The 24,582-nt window shown below is 40.7% G+C and overlaps 1 protein-coding gene across 1 annotated transcript in view; it reads right to left on the bottom strand.

Annotated features, from left to right (window-relative positions):
- Positions 1–24,582, bottom strand: part of mdga1 (MAM domain containing glycosylphosphatidylinositol anchor 1) — a 189,392-nt gene that overhangs the window by 110,463 nt on the left and 54,347 nt on the right. The window contains exons 3-4 of the mRNA XM_028586466.1: positions 22,051–22,190; positions 1,946–2,120 (exon numbers count right to left, since the gene is read on the bottom strand). Of these exons, the coding sequence (XP_028442267.1) occupies positions 1,946–2,120; positions 22,051–22,190 (315 nt within the window). The remainder of the gene's footprint in view (positions 1–1,945; positions 2,121–22,050; positions 22,191–24,582) is intronic.

The following is a 24,582-nucleotide window of genomic DNA, read 5'->3' as shown; positions in this document are numbered from 1 at the left end:
TAAATTTATTTGTTTCTGTACTTTTCAAATGAATTTGGTGGTTCTTTCCAGCTTCTGTTGAAACTGCATCTTCAGACACTCAGCCATATTGCTTACTGCTTGTTTCCCTCCTCCCTCCCTACTTTCCTTACTCCCAAATCCATTTTTCCCTCTGCTTTAATTTATCTCTCTTCCTCTCTTTTTCTGTGGTATAGCCTGGCAGGGGTGTCGGACTGGGGGGAAAAAGGGGAACTACAGTACCCAGAATGAATAGCTGTGGATGCGGGGAGGGGCCCATAGAAAATGCCTTTCTACAGGGCCCAGAATTTTGTGCTACGCCCCTGTAGCCTGGGCTAATTGTTACATCATTCAAGCACTGAAGTCGCCCTGTGTAGGAAGCGTGGCTTATCGCCGCTGGGTCTAATGCGGTATGGGGGATGAAGAAATTGAACAAGCATTGGCCGTCAGAGCTGGTTAGCTTCACAGAGCTTCTGTCACAACTACACTCACAATACAACCTGTTTACTACCCAGGCTCCCTGCAATTACCAGCTCCCCAGCAGGGGCCAAGCTAGCGCCTGGAGAGAACTAACACTATCAGGAGAAAGGGAGGACGGAGAAGGAGGGAGGGAGGGGGGAGCCCCATTAAGAGGCTGAGGCTGGGTGGTGTTGTAAGTGACAAATCCTAGAGGGACAAGCATGGGGTGAGCATGGCATGTGTGTGTGTGTGTGTGTGTGTGTGTGTGTGTGTTAGTGTGTGTATGTGTCTGTCTATGAGCTGGTGACTGCATAGTTGGTGTAAGATATTTGATACTAGAGAACTGGTGGTGTTGTACTGTACACAACGCAGAAGAAGGGATGACTTTAGCAAATGAAAGGCAGGTAATGGATGTTAAGTGTTATAGGGCCCTTTGAAAATCAGCCTTTTTCTATTAGTCTATAAACCCACCATTAAAATGATTGAATCAATAAAGGAAGGAACTATCTCTGCAATAAACTGTAACGGATGGGCAAGGAGTTTAGGGTGCTGGGAATTAAATAAAACTGTATAAAAGTATTGATGTGTTGAGTATATAGTTGCATGTGTGTCAACCTGTCGCCATGACCTGGACCCTGACTCACAGGGACAGTGGGGCAGTGAAACAAGCAGCAGCACAGGACCCCTACAACACATCACTGCTTCTCAACTGTCTGTCTGTATGACAAACAATAACAAAGAACCCTCATAGAGCCCCAGACTTCAGGGACGGTTCAACGGATGGGTAACAATGTGTGAAAAGGAAAGGTCATATCTTAATTATCAGCCAATAACAAATGAACATACTAATTGTGGCAGGCACTGTCAAATCAGAGGATGTGACAGAGCTAAACTGCAAGAAATATTGAGGATGTCTCAGTCTGAAAAGCTAATAACTTGATTTTGTGGTTGTGATTTCCCCCGGTATTTAAGTGTTGTGGGGGAGATGGGTAAATTGAGAAACAGTGGGTTAGGGAGCCCGTACCACCTGGACTAACTGTTATAAAACTGTTGATATGTCCCACAGACTTCACTTTTTTTCCAGGAGTATCTGACAAATTATTTTTTTTTTCTCTCATTGACATCATTGGTTTACTACACACCTGCATTATCTATACAATAAACCAATGGTACACTATAGGCAAAAACTTGACATGTTCATTTTTTTGCACTTTTGCATCTTTTCTATACCCTTTCCCAATACTGTACTTATATTTGATCTATTCCCCCCCAATCCTCCTACCATGCTTTTCATCCTTTCCACTATAAGTCATCTGATACTCCTGGAAGCCATTCCCACCTGAAATCTCATCATCCATCCAATCTGTCTTTCATCTTTTCTCCTCCATCTCGGTCTTCTCTAACTGTGGGAATAGCTGTAGTGATAGTCAGCTGTGGTCCAGAAGTGGAAGGAGTTTTATTTTATTCCTCTTTCTCCCTGCCCACTTACACTGCACATCTACGCGGATGGACTTGATGGCAGCCACCCCCACCCCGTTGTCGGCCTTGCAGTAGTAGCGACCCCCCTGCACCCTCTGGATGCCCTCGATGCGCAGCGTCTCGTTGTAGATGGATGTTTCCTGGAACTTGTCTGACGCACTGCCTGCCGTCTTCGTCCATCGTACCTGAAGAGAGTGGGGTAGGAAAGAAAATGTTGAATTGACGAAGATGCTGTCGGTAAAAGCAAGATGTAGCAAGGACAGAATCAGTCAAAGTGTAATGGAAGAAAGTTAGGAAGGCAACATAGAGAAAGACTAGGAAGGCAGGCTTTTTTAACTACAACAAAAATGTTGAAAAGCACCCACTCAAACATCTCTCTGCCTAAACAAATATTCATCTTTATGCACACAACTCATAATTACACTGAGAAAAGTGTTAAAGTAACATTCTGTTAATTATCCTACAAAGAAAAATGAGTAGCATGTAATCCTTCAATAAACAATGAATCTGGTTAAAGATGAAAAGCAGTGTATCACTGCCCTCTCTGGTTGAAAGTTTTAAGTCTGTTTCTCTTTTGCACCTGTTACCACCAGCAGTGATGTCACAGTGTACTAAGACATCTACATAACTGCAGCAAGGTGAAAAGATAAAGCCGACTGTCTTTCCTATAAAAACGACAGCATTAGTCATTTTAGCAAATGACCAAAAACAACATGGGCCCTATTTTAACGATCTAAGCGCATGCATGAAGCGCCTTGCGCAGGTGCGTTCAGGGCGTGTCCAAATCCAGTGCTAGTTTAACGGCGGAAAAAAAGGTCCATGTGCCAGGCGCATGGTTCAAAAGGGTTGTACTGAGTGTCTTCATTAATTTATAGGTGTATTTTGGGCATAACATGCAATAAACCAATCAGGGAGTCATCTCCTATTCCCTTTAAAAGACAGGCGCGTTTGTACCTTGGCGCATTGCTATTATGATGGCGGATCTGCACTGTAATATTTTTACTTGTAATCTTTTGCATGTTTGTGTGCTGCTGCACTTCGCTGTGTGTGTGTGTGTGTGTGTGTGTGTGTGTAACAAGCATAGTGTGCATTTGACTAATGCACTGTTAAAATAATGAAATGATGACTTTAGATCAGGTTTTTGTTGGTCAATGGCGCGATCACTTCCCACTGCCTCAAGATAGCAATACGCCAAGAATTCACCTGAACACACCTCCCTATAAGACCAGGTGCGCCGGGTGCAAGATAGGGCCCCATGTGTTATACATTCAGCTAATGGCTGTAGGAATTGGGACGTCCATTGGGAATTTTGTGTGAATGTGATATAGTGCTACAACAACCGCACATGAAAATATTTGGGGTGGTTGGATAGGCCAACATTGATGGGTGAGTCATCTGTTGGATTTGGTTTCCTATTTGTTTCAATGTTGGATTCTTTTAACCATGACCACGATTGACAATAAAAGTCCTCTAATCTTAAAAAAATTTAACAGAGTTGTAATTTTACAGTTTTCCTATCATTAGCCAAGTAGTTATTTTTAGCCAAACTCTGATCATTTTTAATCCTGACCACATTGATTTAGAGCCTAAACCTAATCAATCTTGTCACATAATAAAAACAGTTTTTATTTTGCAGCTGCGACAGACAAATGCATATAGCAAATAGAATAATGTTGTTCTGATGGGCAGTTAAAAGGTAGTATGTCTACATAAAGCAAATCCAGTGACCAAAAATATTAATATATGAGTGCAAGGATGAGACAGAAAGGAAAAGTCTTCATTTCACTGGGCAGGTCATTAAATCTGAATAAGTCTGAATAACTGATCAAACATATAAATAAAGTTTTTACTTTTTTCACGGTGAGAAAATATCTGTCTGCTCCATTAATGACACTAAGCGCTGTACTCATGGTGTCCATGATGCTAAACTCAGACCATTAAGAGTTTTGACAAACTCTATATGGCTTTTTCACGCCTCAATTATCCCATCAAGCCTTGGGAATAGTGCACGGTCGACAGCTACATGATACTTTCCCTCTATTAATCAAATGCACAAACATACACACACACACACCCACACACTTCAGAGATACATTAAAGCCATCAACACTGGATTCTCACTGTGTGTGTGCGTGTGTGTGTGTGTGTGTGTGTGTGTGTGTGCAACGGTCTGAAACTGTGTGTGTACAGTCCATTAATCCCTATTAACCCTTCGGCCTGTTATCAACCTCGACGAGACTATCAACCATGTTCTGTTGAGGAGGTCAGAGAGGATAATGGGTAAAAGTCACTGATACGTGTGTGTGTGTGTGTGTGTGTGTGTGTGTGTGTGTGTGTGTGTATGCACGCATGCAAATGTGTGTGTTTCCTGCTTTAATGCACAGTTGTCTGCTTATGTTCCTGGATATGTACACAGTATTGGCGTACATATTCACTCCTGCGTGTGTGTGTGTGTGTGTGTGTGTGTGTGTATGTGTGTGTGTGTGTGTGAGTTTGTGTGTGTTGGTTAGAAAGCAGGTTACATGGATTAGCAGATTATCAGGGCCTGTGTAAATGCTCCCTGTCTGTTTATTCAGCTCTGTTTGTGGGAAGGATTTGGAGAAGGCAGACTGCCATTGATCAAACCAGCCAAGGTGAGCAATGAACCGAACCCTGTCTCTCCATGGTTTAGTGACTCCAGTTTGCATGCATGCGTGTGTGTGTGTTTGTGTGTGTGGGTGTGTGGACCTTTGTGAAAGACAGGAAAGGAGAGAGAGTAAAAGTGAGTATGAAGTGTGCATCTGTGTTCTCCTGCTTTTACCCTATTCAAGGATTAAAAGATGAGCAAAAACCTTACAAATTACAGACATTTATTTTTGCTTTTGCTTTGCAGAGAGTGCATTTTAGAGTTATTCATAGGATTAGAGTTCAAGAACATTAAGATTAAGTTCAAGTCAAGAAAAAATGTAATGGCAAGATTATATGATAGCCGATTTTGAATAGGGGAAGTAAAATGATAATATATTTCAGTTAAAAGCGGTTTAACTGTATTTTTACTGTTGTGTCCCTTTTTTAGGATGAACCCTTTGTGTGTGTGAATAAAAAGCGTTGAGCATGAAATCGGGATGATGTATTGCACTCAAAAGATTACAAAACTCATGGAAGTGTGAGTAGCATATGAGTTTACAATAATACTGCTGAGAGCATTGTTATATAAGGGGACCCTGGAGTTAAAGGTGTGTGTAAAATATTTAAGGAAACAGAGAGACAAAGTGTGAGGAAAGACAAAAAAGCACAAGTCGGTGAGGAATATAGCAGGTAAGGAGACGATATGTGTGAGACAAAAAAAGACTGCATGTGTAAGTGAGAGTACGATTTCTTTGCAAGTGAGAGCAAGAATGAGAGGGAATGATATATACTGTATCGCTGACAGCTGTGTGATGGGGAGAAATGGGAAATAGTGCATCACACTCAGAGTTGCTACACCTCAGATGAAGCAAAATAGAGGGAGGTGATATTGCAAATAAAGGGGACATTGTGTACAATGCAGATAACAGGCACAAGAGCCTATACTGTATCTGCCTGTGACACCAGCAGCTTAAAACCATCACTTGAGCTCTCTTTCTCTGACCTCGTTCCCTCCACACCTTTCTTCTCTCTTCCTTCAATAGACATGTGACGCTGCTCTATTTTTTCCACTCAGGTCCTGACAGATTGGTCTGGATATCTCTCTCAGTCCTTTTTTCTCTCCCTCATCTTATCCCTGTATGGGTGCTTTTCTCTTCCCTTTCCTTATTCCTTTACAAAGTACAGGAAAGCCAAACACTGACTTGCCATCAGATCTTTTGTCTAAATGCACATCCATTTACACACATAAAAACACACACATACATTCCCCTAGACTTCTTCCCCACACAACTACAAACACATGCTGGGAAATAAAGATACATTTGTTGAGTCAGAACCTTTTGTAATGATAGCTCTTACATCTGGTTAGAAGTTTAATGTGAAGGGAAGGTTTATGGGATCCCCTGGGATCTAGCTCGACATGAAATGCAGCAGGTTTTGTTCACTGTTTCTGTATTCAGCTGGGGGAGCTGTATTTTGTCTAAGATACAGATGTTTCAACAGTCTTGTCAAGAGTATTGCAAGAAGGTTGGGGATCACTTTGTGTTTGTGGTTTTATGGAAGGGTGGGCGGATGGTGCTATCAGGCCCTATTCAAACTGTGGTTATTGAAGAGTGCACTATAAATACTGACCAGAGCTAAGCGGGCTAGTAAATGTTCCATTAGTGGTCACATGTTGTGTGATTATCATTCGCAATGATCCCATTTACACAATTTTTGTTTCCAACCAACACCTTGCGGTTTCTGCATCGATAAATTCATTAACGGTAATAACTTGTCCTTGAATCTATCACACTCCCTTGTTTACACTGACATGGCATGAGTCAGGTGAAAATGTTTGAGTCAGTGAACTGATACAAATAGAGTGTAGATTTTAGTAGCCCATATCGTCTGGTATTGCATTTGTTTCAAAATACATTTTGAGATTTCACCAGGTGTTTCGGTTGCCGTGGCTTTGAAGTTTCAATGTTCAAACCCAGAAAGTGAAGTCAATATTGTTCGGTGAAATTCATCCAACTGTGTTCCCGCTGCAGCCGAGATGTTTTTGATGAGTTGTTGTGGAATGTATTGTGGCCTCCTGCTGTAGAATCAGAAAACAGACTTTATTGGCATTGTCAACCATCTCGCGGACTGACAAGCAAGTCAACATTTTCTCAGCAGTGGCTCGCATCATCTCCAGCCACAGTAAATCTGCTGTACGACATTTTACAGAGGGATTTATGAACAATACACCAAGGTGCCAGTTTATTAGGCACACCCATATTGCTAAATCCATCGCAATCCAATACAACAGCCCTGCAATAAAACCTAACTTTATTAAGCTTATAATGTTCAGTTTTTGTTGAGAGAGCAGACTAAATGTTAGATGCATCTTTCAATGCTCGGCCACCGAAATGATAGAGTTGAATCAACACCTCTCTGATACATTGTCAACAAAAAGTAACATCATAAGCTTTGTAACAGTGGGGTTTATTGCAGAGCTCTCACATTGGATTTAGCTGTTTGTACCTAATAAACTAGCAACAGATTATAGCTTCAAATCCATAAATATGTGTGAACTTGTAGGGAAAGAGAGGACAGCTAATTATGCACAATGAATATGGATCCGAAACAGTGAAGGTAGAGATGAGAAGAGAAGAGAAGAGAAGGAAAGAGTGAAAGGTGTGTGCTTCTTTAGGTGGCGAGGGAGAAGAAGGCTAATGTGTGACAACCATGCTGACAGGTCAGTGGCCTGCAGCTGTCTGTCTAAACGCCTCTTCTCACTCTCTTCTCTATATTTGTGTGTGTGGTCTCAGTCTATTACATTTGTTCTCATCTCTCTCTTTCTCCCTCTCTGTTTCCCTCCATCCATTCCTTCTCTGCAAGTTTAAAGTTGTTCTTTAACAGGTTATTGCCTTCCCATCACACACACACTCTTTCCCTCCCTCTTGATCTGTCACTGAGCCTCTCACTTCTTAGCCTGGTCCTACCAGACTCTCATACATTTCATTTGTACAGAGAGTCTGGCCACTCTCCATTGACAAGTGTTAACTTCCTTGAAGGCGGGTACTATGTTGAAGTTTAAAACGAGTGGATCTGCCCAGAGCCACTCTGGATCTGTCATAAGCAATTGCTAACATTTGGTCGTGACGTATGTCATGCGCATGTGCAACAAAAGGGGAGACCGACAACTATCGGCTTATATTTAGCATTAGCATCGCTAGCGTTAGCCTTAGCCAACTCCTTCACCACTAACGGAGCGAGCTGGAAAATCTAACTTTTCCCGAACCACATGGGGAGGAGGGCCACAACATCATGGCCACCAACACAACTCAGCAAATATTGATCTTACTCGGGCTTTAACTTCTGGATATTCGGCAGTGTTGCCACAACGGACCGAATGGCTTCGCTCGCATCTTTCTAGCGCACGTTCTCAACGTCATTGTTCTCAACGTCATTGTTCTCAACGTCATTGTTCTCAACGTCATTGTTCTCAGCCACTCCCTCTGTTAGCTGATTGGACCGCCAAATATTTGGCCGGAGAAAACCCAAGAATATACCGCAAACCCAGACAGAGTGCTGAAGGGAAATGAAAATTGAGCGGAAGTATGTAGGAGGCAGACATGGTCCAATGGCCGTCAAAGCCCTTTGTTCTGCTATCTTAATTGGAAACTGTCAACTGTCAACGATTAACTAAGCATGACTGTAATGTTTGTGGCCCTTCAAATAAAGTTTTTTTTTAACACTAATAAATATCTTCTGAATAACGGTTGCCTAATTGTGAAATCACTGTTGCTTATTAATCAATTATTTTGTGACCCCTCAAATAAAGTCAGCACAAATGCAAACTAAATCATAATTGTGGATACCATATCAAGTATCAGTTATTTAGTTTTACCCACAAACCGTTTAAGATAACTCCTTCATAATTTTTACCAAATGTAATTGATAATTCAAAGCCAACAAAGTAGTCAAATTTGTACATAGCGTGTCAAATTTGTAAGAAAGTAATTAAAGTGTTTTGGCACAAGATAAATGGCAACGAGATAGACAAATGGAAATTGCAAACATTCTGCAATTTATAGCATGTTTTGCTTGTTTTACTGAAAAATAATCATGTCAGACATGTCATAGAAAAAAAATCTAAAATTTTAATAGTATATTGTCCTGTTTTTATTATCATTATATGATATTTTCATACAAATTACATTACATGTCATTTAGCTGACGTTTTTATCCAAAGCGACTTACAATTGCTATACATCAGAGGTTGTACGCCTCTGAAGCAACTATGGGTTAAGTGTCTTGCTCAAGGAAAACATTGGTTGATGTATCGCAGTGGGAATCAAACCCAGATCTCCCACACTAAAGGCATGTGTCATATCCACTGCGCCATCACCACCCATGAATGTCTTCGATGCTTTGTTGTGTTGTGCAAAACAAGGGAGGAGATACACTACCATCTTTGTTTCAATTTGAGTCACAACTTGGAAAATATGTTAGAAAAATGTTTTATCGGGCAGCAGATGGAATTTTTGTGATCCAGATGGACACAAGAGTATTATGGGGCTTTGTGGGCAGATCAACATCACGTCTGCTCAAAGACCTGGGACTACGTGGAGCCACACTGAGCAGATCCACCAAAGAGCACCAAAGAGAAGCTGAGAAAGCAAGCCACTGGCTCTGGCTGAAACGACGAGACAAGACTTGGGGAGTAACATCTAATTAGGTTTTTGCTGCAGGGGGTGTCAAGGAGACGTCACTGTTCACTGCCCTGCCACCAGGAGATGTTCTGGGTTAAGGGGCGAAACGTCAAGCAAAACCTTGCGGTATGCGGTCAGGTTTAGGCTTGCCGCAGGGAAGAGGACGCCCCTGCCATGCGCAGTCCACCACAGGCACCGTTGGAGGTGCGACAGGTCAAAAGCCCGGCAGAAAGAACACCTCACTGTAATGAATGATGGGAATCCTAGAAATAGATCTTATGTGTTATAAAACGAACATTTTTTTTTTTTTTTTTTTTTTTTTTGCGTCAGCGATTTATTGTTCAGAATAAAAAACTCATGCTCAGCTCTGTGACTCTTGTAATGAGGCACAAACAGGGGTTTGATTGTTGCGGGACGTCCTTCTCAAAACTACCTCCTAGTGGTAGATATTCCCACAACCAAACTGTAATACAACAAGTCTCATTAACACTTTGCCATTAGTATCATTCTTTATTTCTAAATTATTTGTATTTACAGCTTTTGGTGTATTTTACAGATGAAAAATGTACTTGTGACAGTGATTATAGGCCAGGTGCCATGCAATATTGTAATATCAATTCCATATAGCCTGTAATTATGGAGTAATACCTTCTTCTGACCTGAAGGGTTTTCAGTCCAATCAATCAAAATAGGCAACATGAAAGCACTGCCTTTTATCTTACACACCTCAGATTAAAAAATATGACTTTACTGTTACAAAATGACAGATGCACTGCCAGCTCTTTAAATTGTGATATGTAAAAAAATGTGTTAGATATACTACCTGATTGTTAATCATACAATACAATTTATCAAAGACACCTAACGTGAAAGCAGAACCAAATCTAGAAAAATGTCATCCATAAAAATAAACTCTGTCTTGAGTTCCCAAAGAAAGATCTAGTTCTGATTCCTATTGACTGCTTGTTTCCTTCTCTGTTAAAACACCCTTAAAATACTAAAAACTCAGAAATTATAAAATACCTTAGCTGCTGCATTAATAATGTATTATTAATTGTTGTACATTCCTGATAGTTCATGAAATACTACATAAATGAAATCATTTTTAATGCATGAAGTCCTGCATGAATTCATGATAATTAAAGTACCCTTATCTTAAAATGTTACCACTACATCTCCCTGTTTTGTGGACCCAATCGGCAGTGTTCACAGTCAGTGTGATTTACCATTAACCACTGAGGAGAATACTGCAGTGAAAAGTTAAATCCTTCCTTGTTCGACATCACTGTAAGCAATGCTTAGCTTGCAAGGCTTTCATCCCTCTATACAGAGTTTGAATCCTTTATATTCCCTCTCAGTAACTCACCACAAGCTTGCTAGGCCTGCCTTCTACAATTTTTCTAACTCTTTTCTTGATGTAACGCCAGCCGAGTCGACGATACAGTGCTTTATCCATCCAACTGGCTCACTTACCGTGAATAGGCTTAAGATGGTAATCCTGTTATCGGGGAATACTACTTGGCACAGATGCAGACCCACCACACACACACACACACACACACACACACACACACACACACACACATATAGAGGCGCTCAGACATACACAAACAGGCGCGTAAGCACACGGGATGCAACGTTTGAGGGAAAGCGTGGGAGAGGAAGAGAGAAAACTGGCAGAAATGACAAAATGACAGTGACAAAAAGAGGAGTAGCGCAGGTTGAAAATGGCATCTTGAACCGATGAACAGTCACTGAGAAATAATCGCTCCCGCTTTGCTTTACAAACAATGTCTAAATTGAATGACTTATAATTGACAATAATCTATTGTCATTATGAACATCATGGATTTCACATCAATAAGCTCTTACACAAGTCATTTAAGGTAGCCGTCTGTATCTGAATAAACGTGAACAGTGAACAGTTGCCATCAGTCTGTTTTTTTTATAGAAATTACAAAGTAAGGGCACCTGGGTAGCTCACCTGGTAGAGCGCACGCCCATATAAAGAGGCTCAGTCCTCAACACAGCGGCCGCAGGTTCAATTCCGACCTGCGGCCCTTTGCTGCATGACATTCCCCCTCTCTCTCCCCTTTCATGTCTAAGCTGTCCTGTCACAAATAAAGGCCAAAATGCCAACAAAAAAAATCTTTAAAAAAAAACACCCCTCGGTGCAGAGATCACACAAAGTTCAATAAAACTGACTCATCGATATTGAATACACCATCCCTCACTCTAACCTTGACATACAATACAAATGCCTTTATCGCTCTTTCTGCCTGTGTAATATGAGACCAGGGCTGCGATGAAATTACAGGAAGCAGAGGAATCATCAGCATTTACTGTACGATAATGTCATGATCTTTGGAAAAAAAATATACACCGCATATTTAACTTGTGGTGATGGTGACGTGCACTATGCTTGTTAAATAATATGACACTGAAGCTCAAGAGATGTTTTCCATTGCTTGCTCTTGAAAGACACCTGCTTTCTAAGCATATTAGCCTTCTAGCATTGTGCAAAACACAACTTACATAATTCCCGTTTTTTTTAAGAGACATTTGAAGAGTTTGCTCAGCATTTCGTTGACCATCAGATTGCTTGAGTCCGAGTGGAACAAAGCGGGGCGGACAGAATCAGCAGACGTAAGCTGCTCTCTCCAAACGGCCCGTGTGTCTACAGCCGTCAGCAGCAGTGTCAGCCGCTACCTTACACGCTCCACCATGTTGGATGTGTTTGTTGTAATGAGCGATGGCTAATTAGCACAAGCGTGGCATGAGATAGACATTTGAGCTCTCACTTTTTGTGTGTGTGTGTGTGTGTGTGTGTGTGTGTGTGTGTGTGTGTGTGTGCGTCTGTGTGTGTGTCGAGCAGATGATGCCATTGCTGAGTGGATGAGCAATGGAAGGAGGGAGGGGGAAGTAAAGAAACGCCTGACAGATACAGTATATCTATCTACTTTTAGTATCTATATGTCTATCTGTCTGTCTATCTGTCTGTCTATCTGTCTATCTATCTATCTATCTATCTATCTTTGTCTAGCCACTATTCAATGTAGTCCATTCCGCCATTTCATTTAACTTTTTGAGCACAGACCCAGACATTTAGACTTCATCTTTATTATTTTTAGACGTAGAGTGGAGCTTGTCTAAAAAGTACAGTGCGTTGCCACGGCAGCAGACACTCCAGAGAAACCATACAGACATGGCATAGACAAGTCCAGCACATACTCGTCACCAGCAATATTACAGTAAGTGTTTTGGTTTTTGCTTCGAGATCAAATTTTATTTTGTCTTTGTTCTCTCTCTCACCGTCTCTAGTAGTCAAGGACCCAGATGCAAAGACTCTCACAGACCCATCTGAATTAGTTTGGTCCTGCTATGTTTCTAGTTTCTCTTTGAACTAAAGTGTAAAGTAACATGATATGCAGACACGGCACAAACGCTACACGTTTCCTTCATCAAGTGTTGGATAAGTGATTGCAGTGAAAAGGTTGATTACCCAACTTAATTTATCCAAACTTGTCTTCATGATGTCAGAGGCACAGCAAACATCCCACCTGCATTACAGTAAGCCACAACATAGAATGTGGCAACAGTTTTATCTCTGTCTTTGCCAAATGTAGCTTTTTCTACTATGAATATAATTGTCTGTGTATAGCTTAACAACAGAATGACATTTCAAAACACCAAATGAACACAAAACAATGCTTTTGTGTGTAGCACACCGAGATGCAGAATTGTCCGAACATATGTTCTCTAGATGTTCTATCTCTTTTCTACTGAAAGCTAAAATTCCTGGAATATGTTTCTTCCACATTTGCCAGCTCATCCTCATGTCTTCCCCATGTCTGTTTCTTTATAGCGGTCAGCATGTCTTCTGCACAGTGCGGTTCTTATCACCGGTATTCACCAATCTCTTTTAATTTTGTTTCCTACCTTTTCTCTTTCTACGTCTCTCGCTTGTTCTGTGTCTTCTGTTCTTATTCACAGTCATACTCTCAAACACACACATTTTTACTCAAGCATATGGTTGTGGGTGTAACATCTTGTGGTTTTATTTAAGGTGGGTTGAAGCAGTTTCTTCTTCAGGTTATAAAAGGAGTATTATCAAAGGTTTCCAGTCTCTATTCCTGCCTTCTCTTTCCGAACTACTAAATATACAATTTTCATGTCTACAGATGCATGTTCTTTTAGTTTCACTCCACCAACATACTGTATATTCCGGTCTCATTTCCTTTATCATGCTTTCTTTCTATATACATCTTCCCAACTGTTCCTTCTTCGCTTTGCTGCCACCAACCTCTGCTTTCCACCTGTCTAGTGACCCCCCCACCTTTTTCTACCACTTTTGATCTACTTCTTCTACTCTCTTCTACGTCTTCTTTCTGTCCCTCCGTCCGGCTAGGGGTCGGGCAGTGACCTTGTTTGTGTCTAGGTCGTGTTCCCGCTGAGTGCCTGTGCAGCCTCGTGCTGCCACCTGATCAGCCTTGCTTTCAGCCTCACTATCGATCGACTTCCACTCACCCCTCAAGGACGGAAATCCAAACCCATATTCCAGACTGCAGCCCTCACCTCTTTCTTTTCTCTGCCTCTCCACTTTTCTCTTCTACTGTATGGCTCTCTCCACCTTTTCCTCTCGTATAGAATTCATCACACACACACACACACACACACACACACACACACACACACACACACACACGCATGCTGGTCTCAAGGTTGCAATGACCAGCAGACCCATGAATAAATAATAAGGAGGTAGGAATCACTTTCCGAAAAACCATTTACTCTCCTATTGTGTTGTTGAAGAAGCTGTGTGTGTGTGTGTGTGTGTGTGTGTGTGTGTGTGTGTGTGTGTGTGTGTGTGTGTGTGTGTGTGCATCCGTGCGCGTAACAAGAACAGCTTTGTGAGCGGGACTACAGTGCTTTGTTAACTAAAAGCCCCGCTGTCCCTTGAGTTAACTTGAACGATGCTAAAAGCACCTTCTAGGTGACCTCTAACACTAAGGTTTTTTTTTATGTGCGTTACTTTCTCCTTTTCTTTCTGTCTTTCTCAAACTTAAAGTCTTAAAGTATTCAGAGAAAAAAATCTATGTGCTTGACATGACAGTATAACAGGAAATACTTGCATACCATTGCCTCACCCTGTCACCTACTGTGTTTAAACTCTGTACTAAAATGCATTACACTTCTTAAAATGGTCTAAAGTAATATTAAAACACTACCATTTTTAAAGCCGCTGCTTTGTTTGTTTCTGGAAAGATACGCACACAAAATTGACTTTTCCCAAACCAAGCTGCTCCTTCACGTAAACTAACTGTTTCTGACTTGATGTATGGCTTGTTGCAGTTGGTCTGTGTAGAAGAGAAGATAGAGAGGAGAAAAAGCCTAAAACAAATAGAGAAAGAGGCAAAGAATGGAGAAATTAGGAGTTCTAGACGTGGACAGGAACGAGGAAAAACAGATCAGTTTGGAGAAGAGGAATACTGTAAGGGTAAAAGAAGAGCCAAGAGAACAAAGACATGTGAAGAGATTTGTGGTGAGGGATAGGAAAAGTGAGAAAGACAAAGAAAGGGAGGCAGAGGAAGAGATTATATGAGGTGGAAAGGCTGCAATAAAAAAGACAAAGTCAGAAAGACATAGACAAAGAAAGACAGACAGAGAGAGAAATAATTTGATTTCTCTCTTCTCTGTATGTATCAGGGTGAGAGCTCCCTTTTCAATCCAATCAAGCTCAGGCAAAGGTAAACAATCAGTCTTGATAAAGGATTGGATAAATCCTCAATCAGACTCATTCTCAGTAAAGCAGCTATTTATTGGGTCGGCCTCACATGGCTAAATTGGATCCTACTCCTTCTAAGAGAGGTGAGGAGAAAGAGAAAGTGGATGGGGCTACATCATTTCAGTCTGACAGGTTTTGCGAGCAAAATGGTCTTCGTGTTACAAAATAATACACAATATAAAAGTATTTCCTGGTAACACGTCCAGAAAAAAAATCCACTTCCTATCACAACTCATAAATCATATTCCTATGATCTTAAAAAGACCCATCAAAATGTGGGACATGAGCAGCTCTCTCCCAAAGCTAGAAACCGGAGACAGATAAAAGATTCCAAACTGCTATGGAGCAATTTATCTGATTAATAAAATATGAATCTCTAATGTCTTTAAAGACTCTGTGTGGTCTGCTCTGCAGTGGGTGTGATAATTAATAAATGTATTAAAAATGTTGTCGGCACAAATTTGTAAGTGCATTGTTTCTCTGAAGGGTATACAGAGAGCATTATGAGGACATTCAAGCTAAACTGGAGTATATCCATAAATAATAACAAAGCAGCCAGAAAACTGGAACATTGTGTGTGTCTGCCAACACCTAGAGGCCAATAAACTTCTCAGTGAGGATGGGAAAAAGGAGACATGGTTCACTTTGGCAACTTTTCAACCATTGTGTTTCTTTTTCTTTTTTGTGAGGAGAATCCACAAGTACCCCAGAGAATGAGAAGTCTTGTTCCAAGATGACAACTACTCTTATTAATATTGTAGCTAGTATAAAAGTAAAACACCACAGACATTTCTCAATGTTTTGGCTACCAGTGGCGCCATCAGGATTTAATTTTATAGTATGCCCAAGAACCGCCCACCCGCTATTAGATAGGGTCCCAAGCACACAGTCTGCTAAGCGTGGCAACGAGAGAGAGAGAGAGAGAGAGAGAGAGAGAGAGAGAGAGAGAGAGAGAGAGAGATTGAATCATGTTTTTTTTTGTCCTAAAGTTACCGATACAATACCATAAAACTTTGATTAACCTACTGCAGCCATTACATATATACTAGCCAACAGGCTACACATTTGTCTGAGGTTGCTACTAATTGGCTAAAACTTTGTAACTACACTTGCATGGATGTAAATCAAAATCATTAGGCAGCTAATTAACACATACAAAGCATTCGGTAAAGCAGAAGAATGCAACATCCAATTCTGCCAAAATGAACAGAATAATGGACCTTTTTCACAGCAGAGATTTTGACTTGTCATAGTAGGAAAAGCACAGCTGAAATTGATAACCATAACGATGGCTCAATTCCATCAAGTGTCCCAGTAAGCTATCTCAGTGAGTCAGCATGTACAATACCAGAGCCTCTCCTAAGTGGAATGCAGCCATCATTCATGGTTTAATACCAGAGCCTCTCCTAAGTGGAATGCAGCCATCATTAATGGTTTAATACCAGGGCCTCTCCTAAGTGGAATGCAGCCATCATTAATAGTTTTGAATACTGTGCTTTTCCTACTATGACATGTCAACATGTCTACCATGAAAAAGGTCTATACAATAAAAAAATGGTATCAGAAACCACAACTTGGTGCAATGACAGTACAGTTCATGTGTGTAAAGCAGAGAAGGTATGGAAAGCTGTAAGGATGGAGGAAGGAGAGCTGGAATGACATGGATCATGTTATCAATATAGCCAATGGAGTGCAGTGGAAACTCTGTAAGCCCAGTGGGACCAACTGCAGAATGCTGCAGTGTGCTACTCCAGCAGAACACACTGGGACAGAGATCAGCACACTTACTGTTTACTTCTATTCTATTCTATGCTCGCAGGCTAGAAATACGGATGCTTATCTGACTTCTCTGTTTATTGTGGGTGATTTTTGTTTACTCCTTTTTAGCAGATTTGGACAATCTGTGTCTATTTAGATTTAACCACCCAGTGGAGGGTGACAACACAAAACGGGAGACAGATAGGGGATGACATGTGACAAAGGTCGGGCCATCAAACCCTCATCGTGAGCACGCAACAGCTTCTAAGATGTACATTTTTTAAATCACTATTTTTGTTCTTCTACACATGCTTGCACTACATGCACGTAGTAATGCATTCACTGTGCAAGTTGAGATGAACATACAAACACACGCAGACATGATTATCTTGACTTTGAATCGTTCGCTCCTCTTTATCACAATAAGCATCACCATTTTTCTCATATCCCTTATCACTGTAACCTTTTTTCCTTCCTCCAGTGCCACCTTAATCTGTCATCATTCAATTTCTCTTTTAGTGTCCTACACTGTTTTATCCTGTTGTCATTATCTGATCTCTGTCTCTCCCTCTCTCTCTTATATATGTGTAAATATGCCAGCTTCTACTTGGCAGCCATCTCTTTGACAACATGGACACATGTGCTACATTCAAGAATAGAACATATGTGCAGACACGGGTCAGTTATTGTTTGTGTTTCACTGGCAGGTATAACTTCCAGGTTGTTTAACCATTACATGGTTTTATATTTGATGCATTGTGGATGTAAGAAATGAAACCATGGGCTATGTAATAGTTTTGAATTCATTCAAATCAGTAAATGGGAATTATCAGAAATAACCTTTTGTAGGCTACTATATTGTTTTTTTCTTCAGTCATCATAGTGAAATGTGCAAATTGCTGTTCGATAATATGTTTGCATTATACGGTTGGTTGCTTTCTTTACAGCAGGCAAGTCCCCCACTAGTTGAGAAGGTATTTTATTGACACAGTTCAGAATAATGAAAAAAAAAAACTGTGACAAATTAATGTAATCACAATATCCACCGCATCGCACTGTCTTCATCAGCAAATAAAATTGGCTCAGCTAACGACATGATATGTCAGATCACACCTAAGCCAGTTTCAGACGTTGAGATGTGGTTGAAAGATCAGAAAACTACTAGTAAATGAATTGAATTATTATTATTATTATTGTATAGTTTGTCAACTATACAATTTCCATGAAGAGTCAAGAATTCATTTTTATGTGCAATATACATTAATACATTTCTAAGAATGTCTTGCACACCATAAAGTCTTAGTGATATGTGCAAAGGATCACACATTCTTGACTTATAATAATAATAATAATAATAATAAATAATCCCACACAGTGTCCATCACTTAAACTCTCTTATTGACATGACGTTTCGGCCCTCAGACCTTCATAATGCCAAATTTATTCAGATATAAGATATGTTGTCTCAACCTCAGGTTTCCTGTTCGAGGGCATTGAGCTACTGAAATTACTGTCTGCCTTTGTTTGTTTGGATGTCTATGCATTTTCTCACAGACACACACAAATACATGCGCGCACACACACACACACACACGCACGCACGCACGCACACACACACACACACACACACACACACACACACACAGACACACACACTAATGTCTCTTTGCCAGAGGCAGTGTAAGTCTTGGTTGTGCGCGCACTATATATTTACATTCTGACAATGTGACCAATGTGATCATTATTCAAAATACACTACCACCTCAGACCCAGAGAACAAGCAATCAGTGACGTAATTTCCTACATCTTTGAACTGCTCCAGGCAAAATGAACTTGCCTGGTATGTGTTTTTCAGAGAACGTTTTTACAATGATTATTCCAACGCCAGTGAAAACAAAAGTTTTATTAAAAGTTGTTCTGTATTTGTTCTAGGGCATACGGCCTGTAAATGTGGTGTGCATGTGTGTGTGTGTGTGTGTGTGTGTGTGTGTGTGTGTGTGTGAGTGAGAGAGAACCAGAGAAAGATGGATGGATCAAATGAGAGTGAAATGATAGCCACACAGTTAGCTCTGTTTAGGCAGGTTAGGTCAACAGTTTGGAATGTAATTACATATTACAGCTATATATAAATTATGAGTTTGCATCTGCAGAGTCACACAAGCAAGCTGCCTCTTACACACACACACACACACACACACACACACACACAGACACACACACAAACAGAAGAAAACAAGGCCTAGACATAGCCACTGTTTTATTCATGTTGATGTGATGCCAGTGGACATGCACCCATGAGGAACACTGCTTTTCTCACCTCACACACTTACACACAGAAATACACACAAAACACACAATCCCTCCGCAGTCACCTCGGTTCATTTTACATCTCTGTATACGCTCACACACGTGCACCCGTGCCTTTGCCCCCATGCCCGCGCACACACAGAGACCCTGGTCCAAAATGTTGTGCTGGAGTTCAACCCAGGAGAACAGATGTGTCCACTGTTGGCTACAGCTTGGTGTGAGCGGGTGTGTGTGTGTGTGTGGTTTGTGTGTGTGTGTCTGTGTGTGTGTGTGTGTGTGTGTGTTTGTGTGTGTGTGCGTGTGTGTTTGCATATAGTATGTATATGTATTCAGTTGTGTTTGTCCGTGCCAAAACACTCTCATATATAGAATATGTCTTTATGAAAAAATGAAGGCTGTGCTTTTTTCAACTAATTAATCGGCTACACTCCAAACGCATCATGTGCAACCCAGTCTGAGCTGTTGTATAATAGCATTTGTTCTTCTTCACTTCTTTCCAATGTTGCTCAAAAAGACAGAAGGGAATTCAGTGGACAGCAAATAATTTCATACTGTGATTTATACAGCATTGTATTGTGTATTTATCACATATGATCCTTATTTCACCTGTGCTATATTTTGATATGTCATGTTAAAGATCCACTCAGTGGCGTAACGAGCCAACACCGGGCCCCTAAGCAGGATTATCAAGGCGGGCCCCCCTACTACAGCACGTGATGACGGCGCAATGTCCCTGAGTAAGCTACCATGAATAGGACAGGACAGGATCATAGAGACATGGCATATAAGAGATGAGATGACTGACAAAATCAGGAGTAGCCTACGTGCACCACAACAACAACAACAAAAAAATACTGGTGAATGCGCACCATAACACATGAAACAACACACAAGGGCAATCCTTCCAGGATTTCACGGCCTTTTTTTGTGATTGTTGCAGCCCAAAATGCCTGATTTCATGGGAGCTTTTGTAATAAATTGTGATAAAAGTTGCAATGTCTTTTGTATGTTTGTTGCAATGAAGTTGCAGAAGACAGTGAAAGTTGCAAAAAAAGTTGCAATTTTTTTTTGTGTATAGTTCTTTAAAAATAAAAAGGAAACTTGTTTTGGGGAGAATAATAATTATTACTATTAATGAATTACTCTGGGCTGAGATTTCCTAGGAACCTTACCAAAAAGGGTCAGGATGCTGCAAATGTTGGTACAATATGAAAATGGCTGGTGGATTTAAGACAAAAAATAATAATTTATTTAATGAATCAAATATGAACATATATGTCAGTGGCTTGTTGATTTTTACATTGTTAGTTAATTTCCTATTCTGGCCACACACACACACACACACACACACACACACACACACATTCATACGGTTTGATAAAGTACTTATTGGACTTTAACTTATCATTGCACTTACAATAACGAGCGTAGCTGTCCTCAATTTAGGTCATTGTGTCGTCTCATCTGCGATTTTTTTGTGCGTGTGTGTGCGTACGCGCGTCAGTCGCGGGGGAAATGGAGCAGCAGCCTCGCCTGCTGCAGAGAGCCGACAGTATTGAAACAGCAGTCACTGACTTTATAGTGAAAAATCGTTACAGCGTACATTGATGTTAGAATGTATACAGGTTGGCAGGATGGTCTGAAATGTTTTGACGCTCTTTCGCTGTACGTTTTGTTGGTAAATGTGAGATGTTCGAGTCACACACGTCTCGTCTTCATAACAGAAACAAGGAAATTAATTTGACCCGTTCTCACTCCCGCTTGGTCAGTGGCTGCACATGGGACTGCTGGGATTGTCGTGAGTAATGAAAATGTGATAGGGGGCCCCAGCTGTCAATCAATATCTTCCAGTGATGCGGGCCCCTGATTGGTCCGGGCCCGTAAGCACCGCTTACCCTGCTTACTGATAGTTACGAGTCTGGATCCACTGATGCAGCTGCACAGTTAGCTTTGCTAAAAGGCAAACTGTGAGTGAATTGTAAACAATTTACAGCGGGCAGAGCATTTAGCCTTCCAGCTGTTCTGGGGAATTAAAATTGTGACCTTTAAGTCAAAAACATATTCTTTAAATCCTGAGCTACTGCTGTGCTTATTCATCAATTTGTATGATGTTAAACCAAATATACTGTGTGTCACTAACAACAAAGAAGACTCAGGTGGGAGCCAACACTGCTATCAATGTCCACCTGTGAAACTGAAGCAGGGTACGGTTTGCCCCAACACGCTAGCTGAAAACAGGTGCACCATGTAAACAAAGTGACGTTTTGCCTGATTTTAGGAGGTGTTGTGTCAGGAAAATGGGACTCTCATGAGGACAGAGATATCAGCTTAATTTCTGACATACTTTAATAATCCAGCAAGATTTAAATTAGACAGTCTGCAAATTTGGAATTTCTTGAAGATAGAAGTGGGCATGAGTGCTGATCATGGCTCATTGATTACACAATTGCCACAGAGAGTCCTCAACTCTGATTGGCTACAGGATGAAAGGGTGTTATTTTCAGATACATGCACAGCTCTGATGTGGTGGATTGATCACCTATAGTAATATCTATATAGAAAAAGATATCCAGCCATCTTGAGTTTGATTATTCTTTTCTACTCTACGTAGCATTTTTTGTAATTCAGCTGTGAAACCACACTGAAACTTTATTTATGAATAAGACATTTTTCTCTTGACAGCTTTATGACACCAGTCAGAATAAACCATTTCATTAAATCATTTTGAAATACATAATAGCTGTGTGTGTGTGTAATTTGACCAAACAATGAAAAGTAATTAATCCATTCAAACACCAGTGACCATGTACCCTATTATCCAAGCGTCATTGAGCAAGAGTCAAGTTTCAAAAACCTACCTGCTCACTCAGTGAAAGTCACTCTGGATAACATGATCAGCATCAACACATGTCAAACAGTCCATTAACAAATATTCTGGCACACACACCTTTCTCAGCAGGTGGTTTGGGAGCTTACCTGTGGCCGTGGATGTCCTTTAACAATACACTGAAGCACTAAGGTGTCTCCTTCTTTGATGGTGTAGATTCTCTCACTGATGTTATCATCCTTGACGTTACATGCCGCGCCTGAGTGCACGATCTGGGCGTTGGCTGGAGCTGTGAGTGAACGCATGGACACACACACACACATGCAGAGACAGGCATGTAGCCATGCGGACATACACACACAGACACACAGACACAGACACACACACACACACAGACACAGAGGGAGAGAAACCACATTACATATTTAGTACTATCTCTGCAGCAGAAAAAAAAGGTCATTGACGTGTGGATGTATGTGCAATACTAGTGCTGGTATTGATGAATCAAATAAATATATCACATTACTCCTGCATCTGCATGAACAAAGCCGCAGAAATTGCTGGAGTGTTACGTGTGTCCGTGTTTGTTGAGAGATGCAGGCACTAATTGGAAAATTTAAACTATGGTCTCCATTCGAAGGTCAGAAGGCTGATACCTTACTCTGGGACAGTGCTTTTGTCTTATACAGTATAGAGCGTGCAATAACAATGATTTTAACTTACATGTTACTGTAAACCTGATTGGTGTGTCTACAATTAAGCAATCATGTGTTTGAGCACCTGATGGCTAGGGGTGGGAATCAGCAGAGGCCTCACGATACGATATCATCATGATACTTATGTCACGATGCAATATTATTGCGATTTTAAACATATTGCAATATTCTGCAATATATTGCATTTTCCAACTTCAAATTTTTCCCAATTTCAAATTATGTCTCCAAAAGAAAACTTTGTCGACATCTGTTTCATCTAAAAATATAGATTTCTCTGTTTGTTCAACTCACTTCAATTTTATTGCTGCAAAATCAGATTGTCAAGCAGACAAACCGACCAACACATATATAATAAGAGATCGATACTTGGCATCTGTGTATCAATACAGTATTGTCACGGAAAATATTGCCATACTATGCTGTATTGATTTTTTCCCCCACCCCTACTGATGGCTGTGTTTCACAGATTGGCTCATAGTTGTGATAATTTGACAGTCAGTGCTTTGGAATTGCAAGGAAGTGACATCATGATATACTTCTGTGTCTAATGTATGTATAAGTGTGTTTAGTGTTTTGCAAAAAGTGTGAGGCTGACATTGTGCTTATAGTGGTGTACATCCAGGCCAATGTTTTGCTCCTTGAGTGTAAGGTTTTGATAATTGTGTAATACATTTGATTTCAGTGTGTAAGCAATCGGCAAAAACTGTAATAGCTGAAGCTCTGAATCATTGCAATGTGGACTTGTGTGACAGTGTGATCTAGGACCACCATTGTTAACAGTTTTATTTCAACATTTTTCTTGCCACTGTCAACTTTCCCCAAGGGCAGCTGGCATTCAACAGTATTTTGGGAATGCGTGTCAGTGAATACACAGTCCTTCCAGAAAAATGCAGAGTTATTTTGTGATTGTTGCGGGCAAAAATGCTTGATTATGCGGCACGTTTTCTTAAAAAATGCGATGGAATATGCAGGAACTTGCAAAAATTGCGGTTTGATGAAAAAGAGAAAAAAAAGTGATTCCCTCAACACCCTGCTTTTCGATGATGTTCACGTCGCGTAATTACGTCACTTCATAACGTTCCCATGGCAACAGGGGAAAATGGCTGCTCTTGTGTGAAGTAAACGCAAAATTTTTCAACTTTCTGTTAAGATATATATGTGACTTTTTTGCAACGCAAATGCGGGGATTATGAAATCATGCAAGCCCCGCATATTTTGCGCGGAAATCTGCAATTTATGTGGCGAAAGTGCAGCGCATTTGAAAAAATGCGGCCCCCGCATAAATATGTGGACTTTGGCTGATTATGCATTGAATTATGCTATCGCATAATCGTGTTTTTCTGGAAGGACTGACTACAGAAGATTTTGTCATTGATTAGTAAAATGTATTGTTTATTTGACTCAGGAAGAGCATATGACACTATTTAAGTTTTGTCATGACCAGAAACTAAGGAAAATCTCAAACCATCATATTGAAAGGACATCATCATATTGCAGAGGTGGGAGTAAGTCACACATGTACAAGTCACAAGCAAGTCTCAAGTCTTAACCTTCAAGTCGCAAGCAAGTTTCAAGTCACTGTGGTGAGAATCAAGCAAGTCAAGTCGAGTCATACAAAATTCTTAGATCTACCAGAGTTTTCACATTTAAATCAGTTTAAAAAGACAGTTCTCGTCATGAAAAGTCTTGTTATATTTTCAACATTGCAACAAAACTGTTGCAGCAAAAACTTCATTACAGAGACATACATCCAATGAAGGTGCTAGGTTTACATCAAGCTAGCTGAGCTCCACGGAGGCTGGCCTGCGATAGGCAGCGGCGGTTTCTTCTCGCATCTAACCACCACTGCCCATCGCGGGCCAGCCGCTGTCCAAGTCCTTTTTAACTCATCTGTCTCAAGTCAACGTCAAGTCTCAAGTCTTGAATACCAAGTCAAAGTCAAGTTGAGTCATTTTCAATGTAAGT

This window comes from Perca flavescens, chromosome 1 (assembly GCF_004354835.1).
Source record: "Perca flavescens isolate YP-PL-M2 chromosome 1, PFLA_1.0, whole genome shotgun sequence".
In the NCBI taxonomy this organism is placed as follows: domain Eukaryota; kingdom Metazoa; phylum Chordata; class Actinopteri; order Perciformes; family Percidae; genus Perca; species Perca flavescens.
This window is presented reverse-complemented; position numbering and strand designations above follow the sequence as displayed.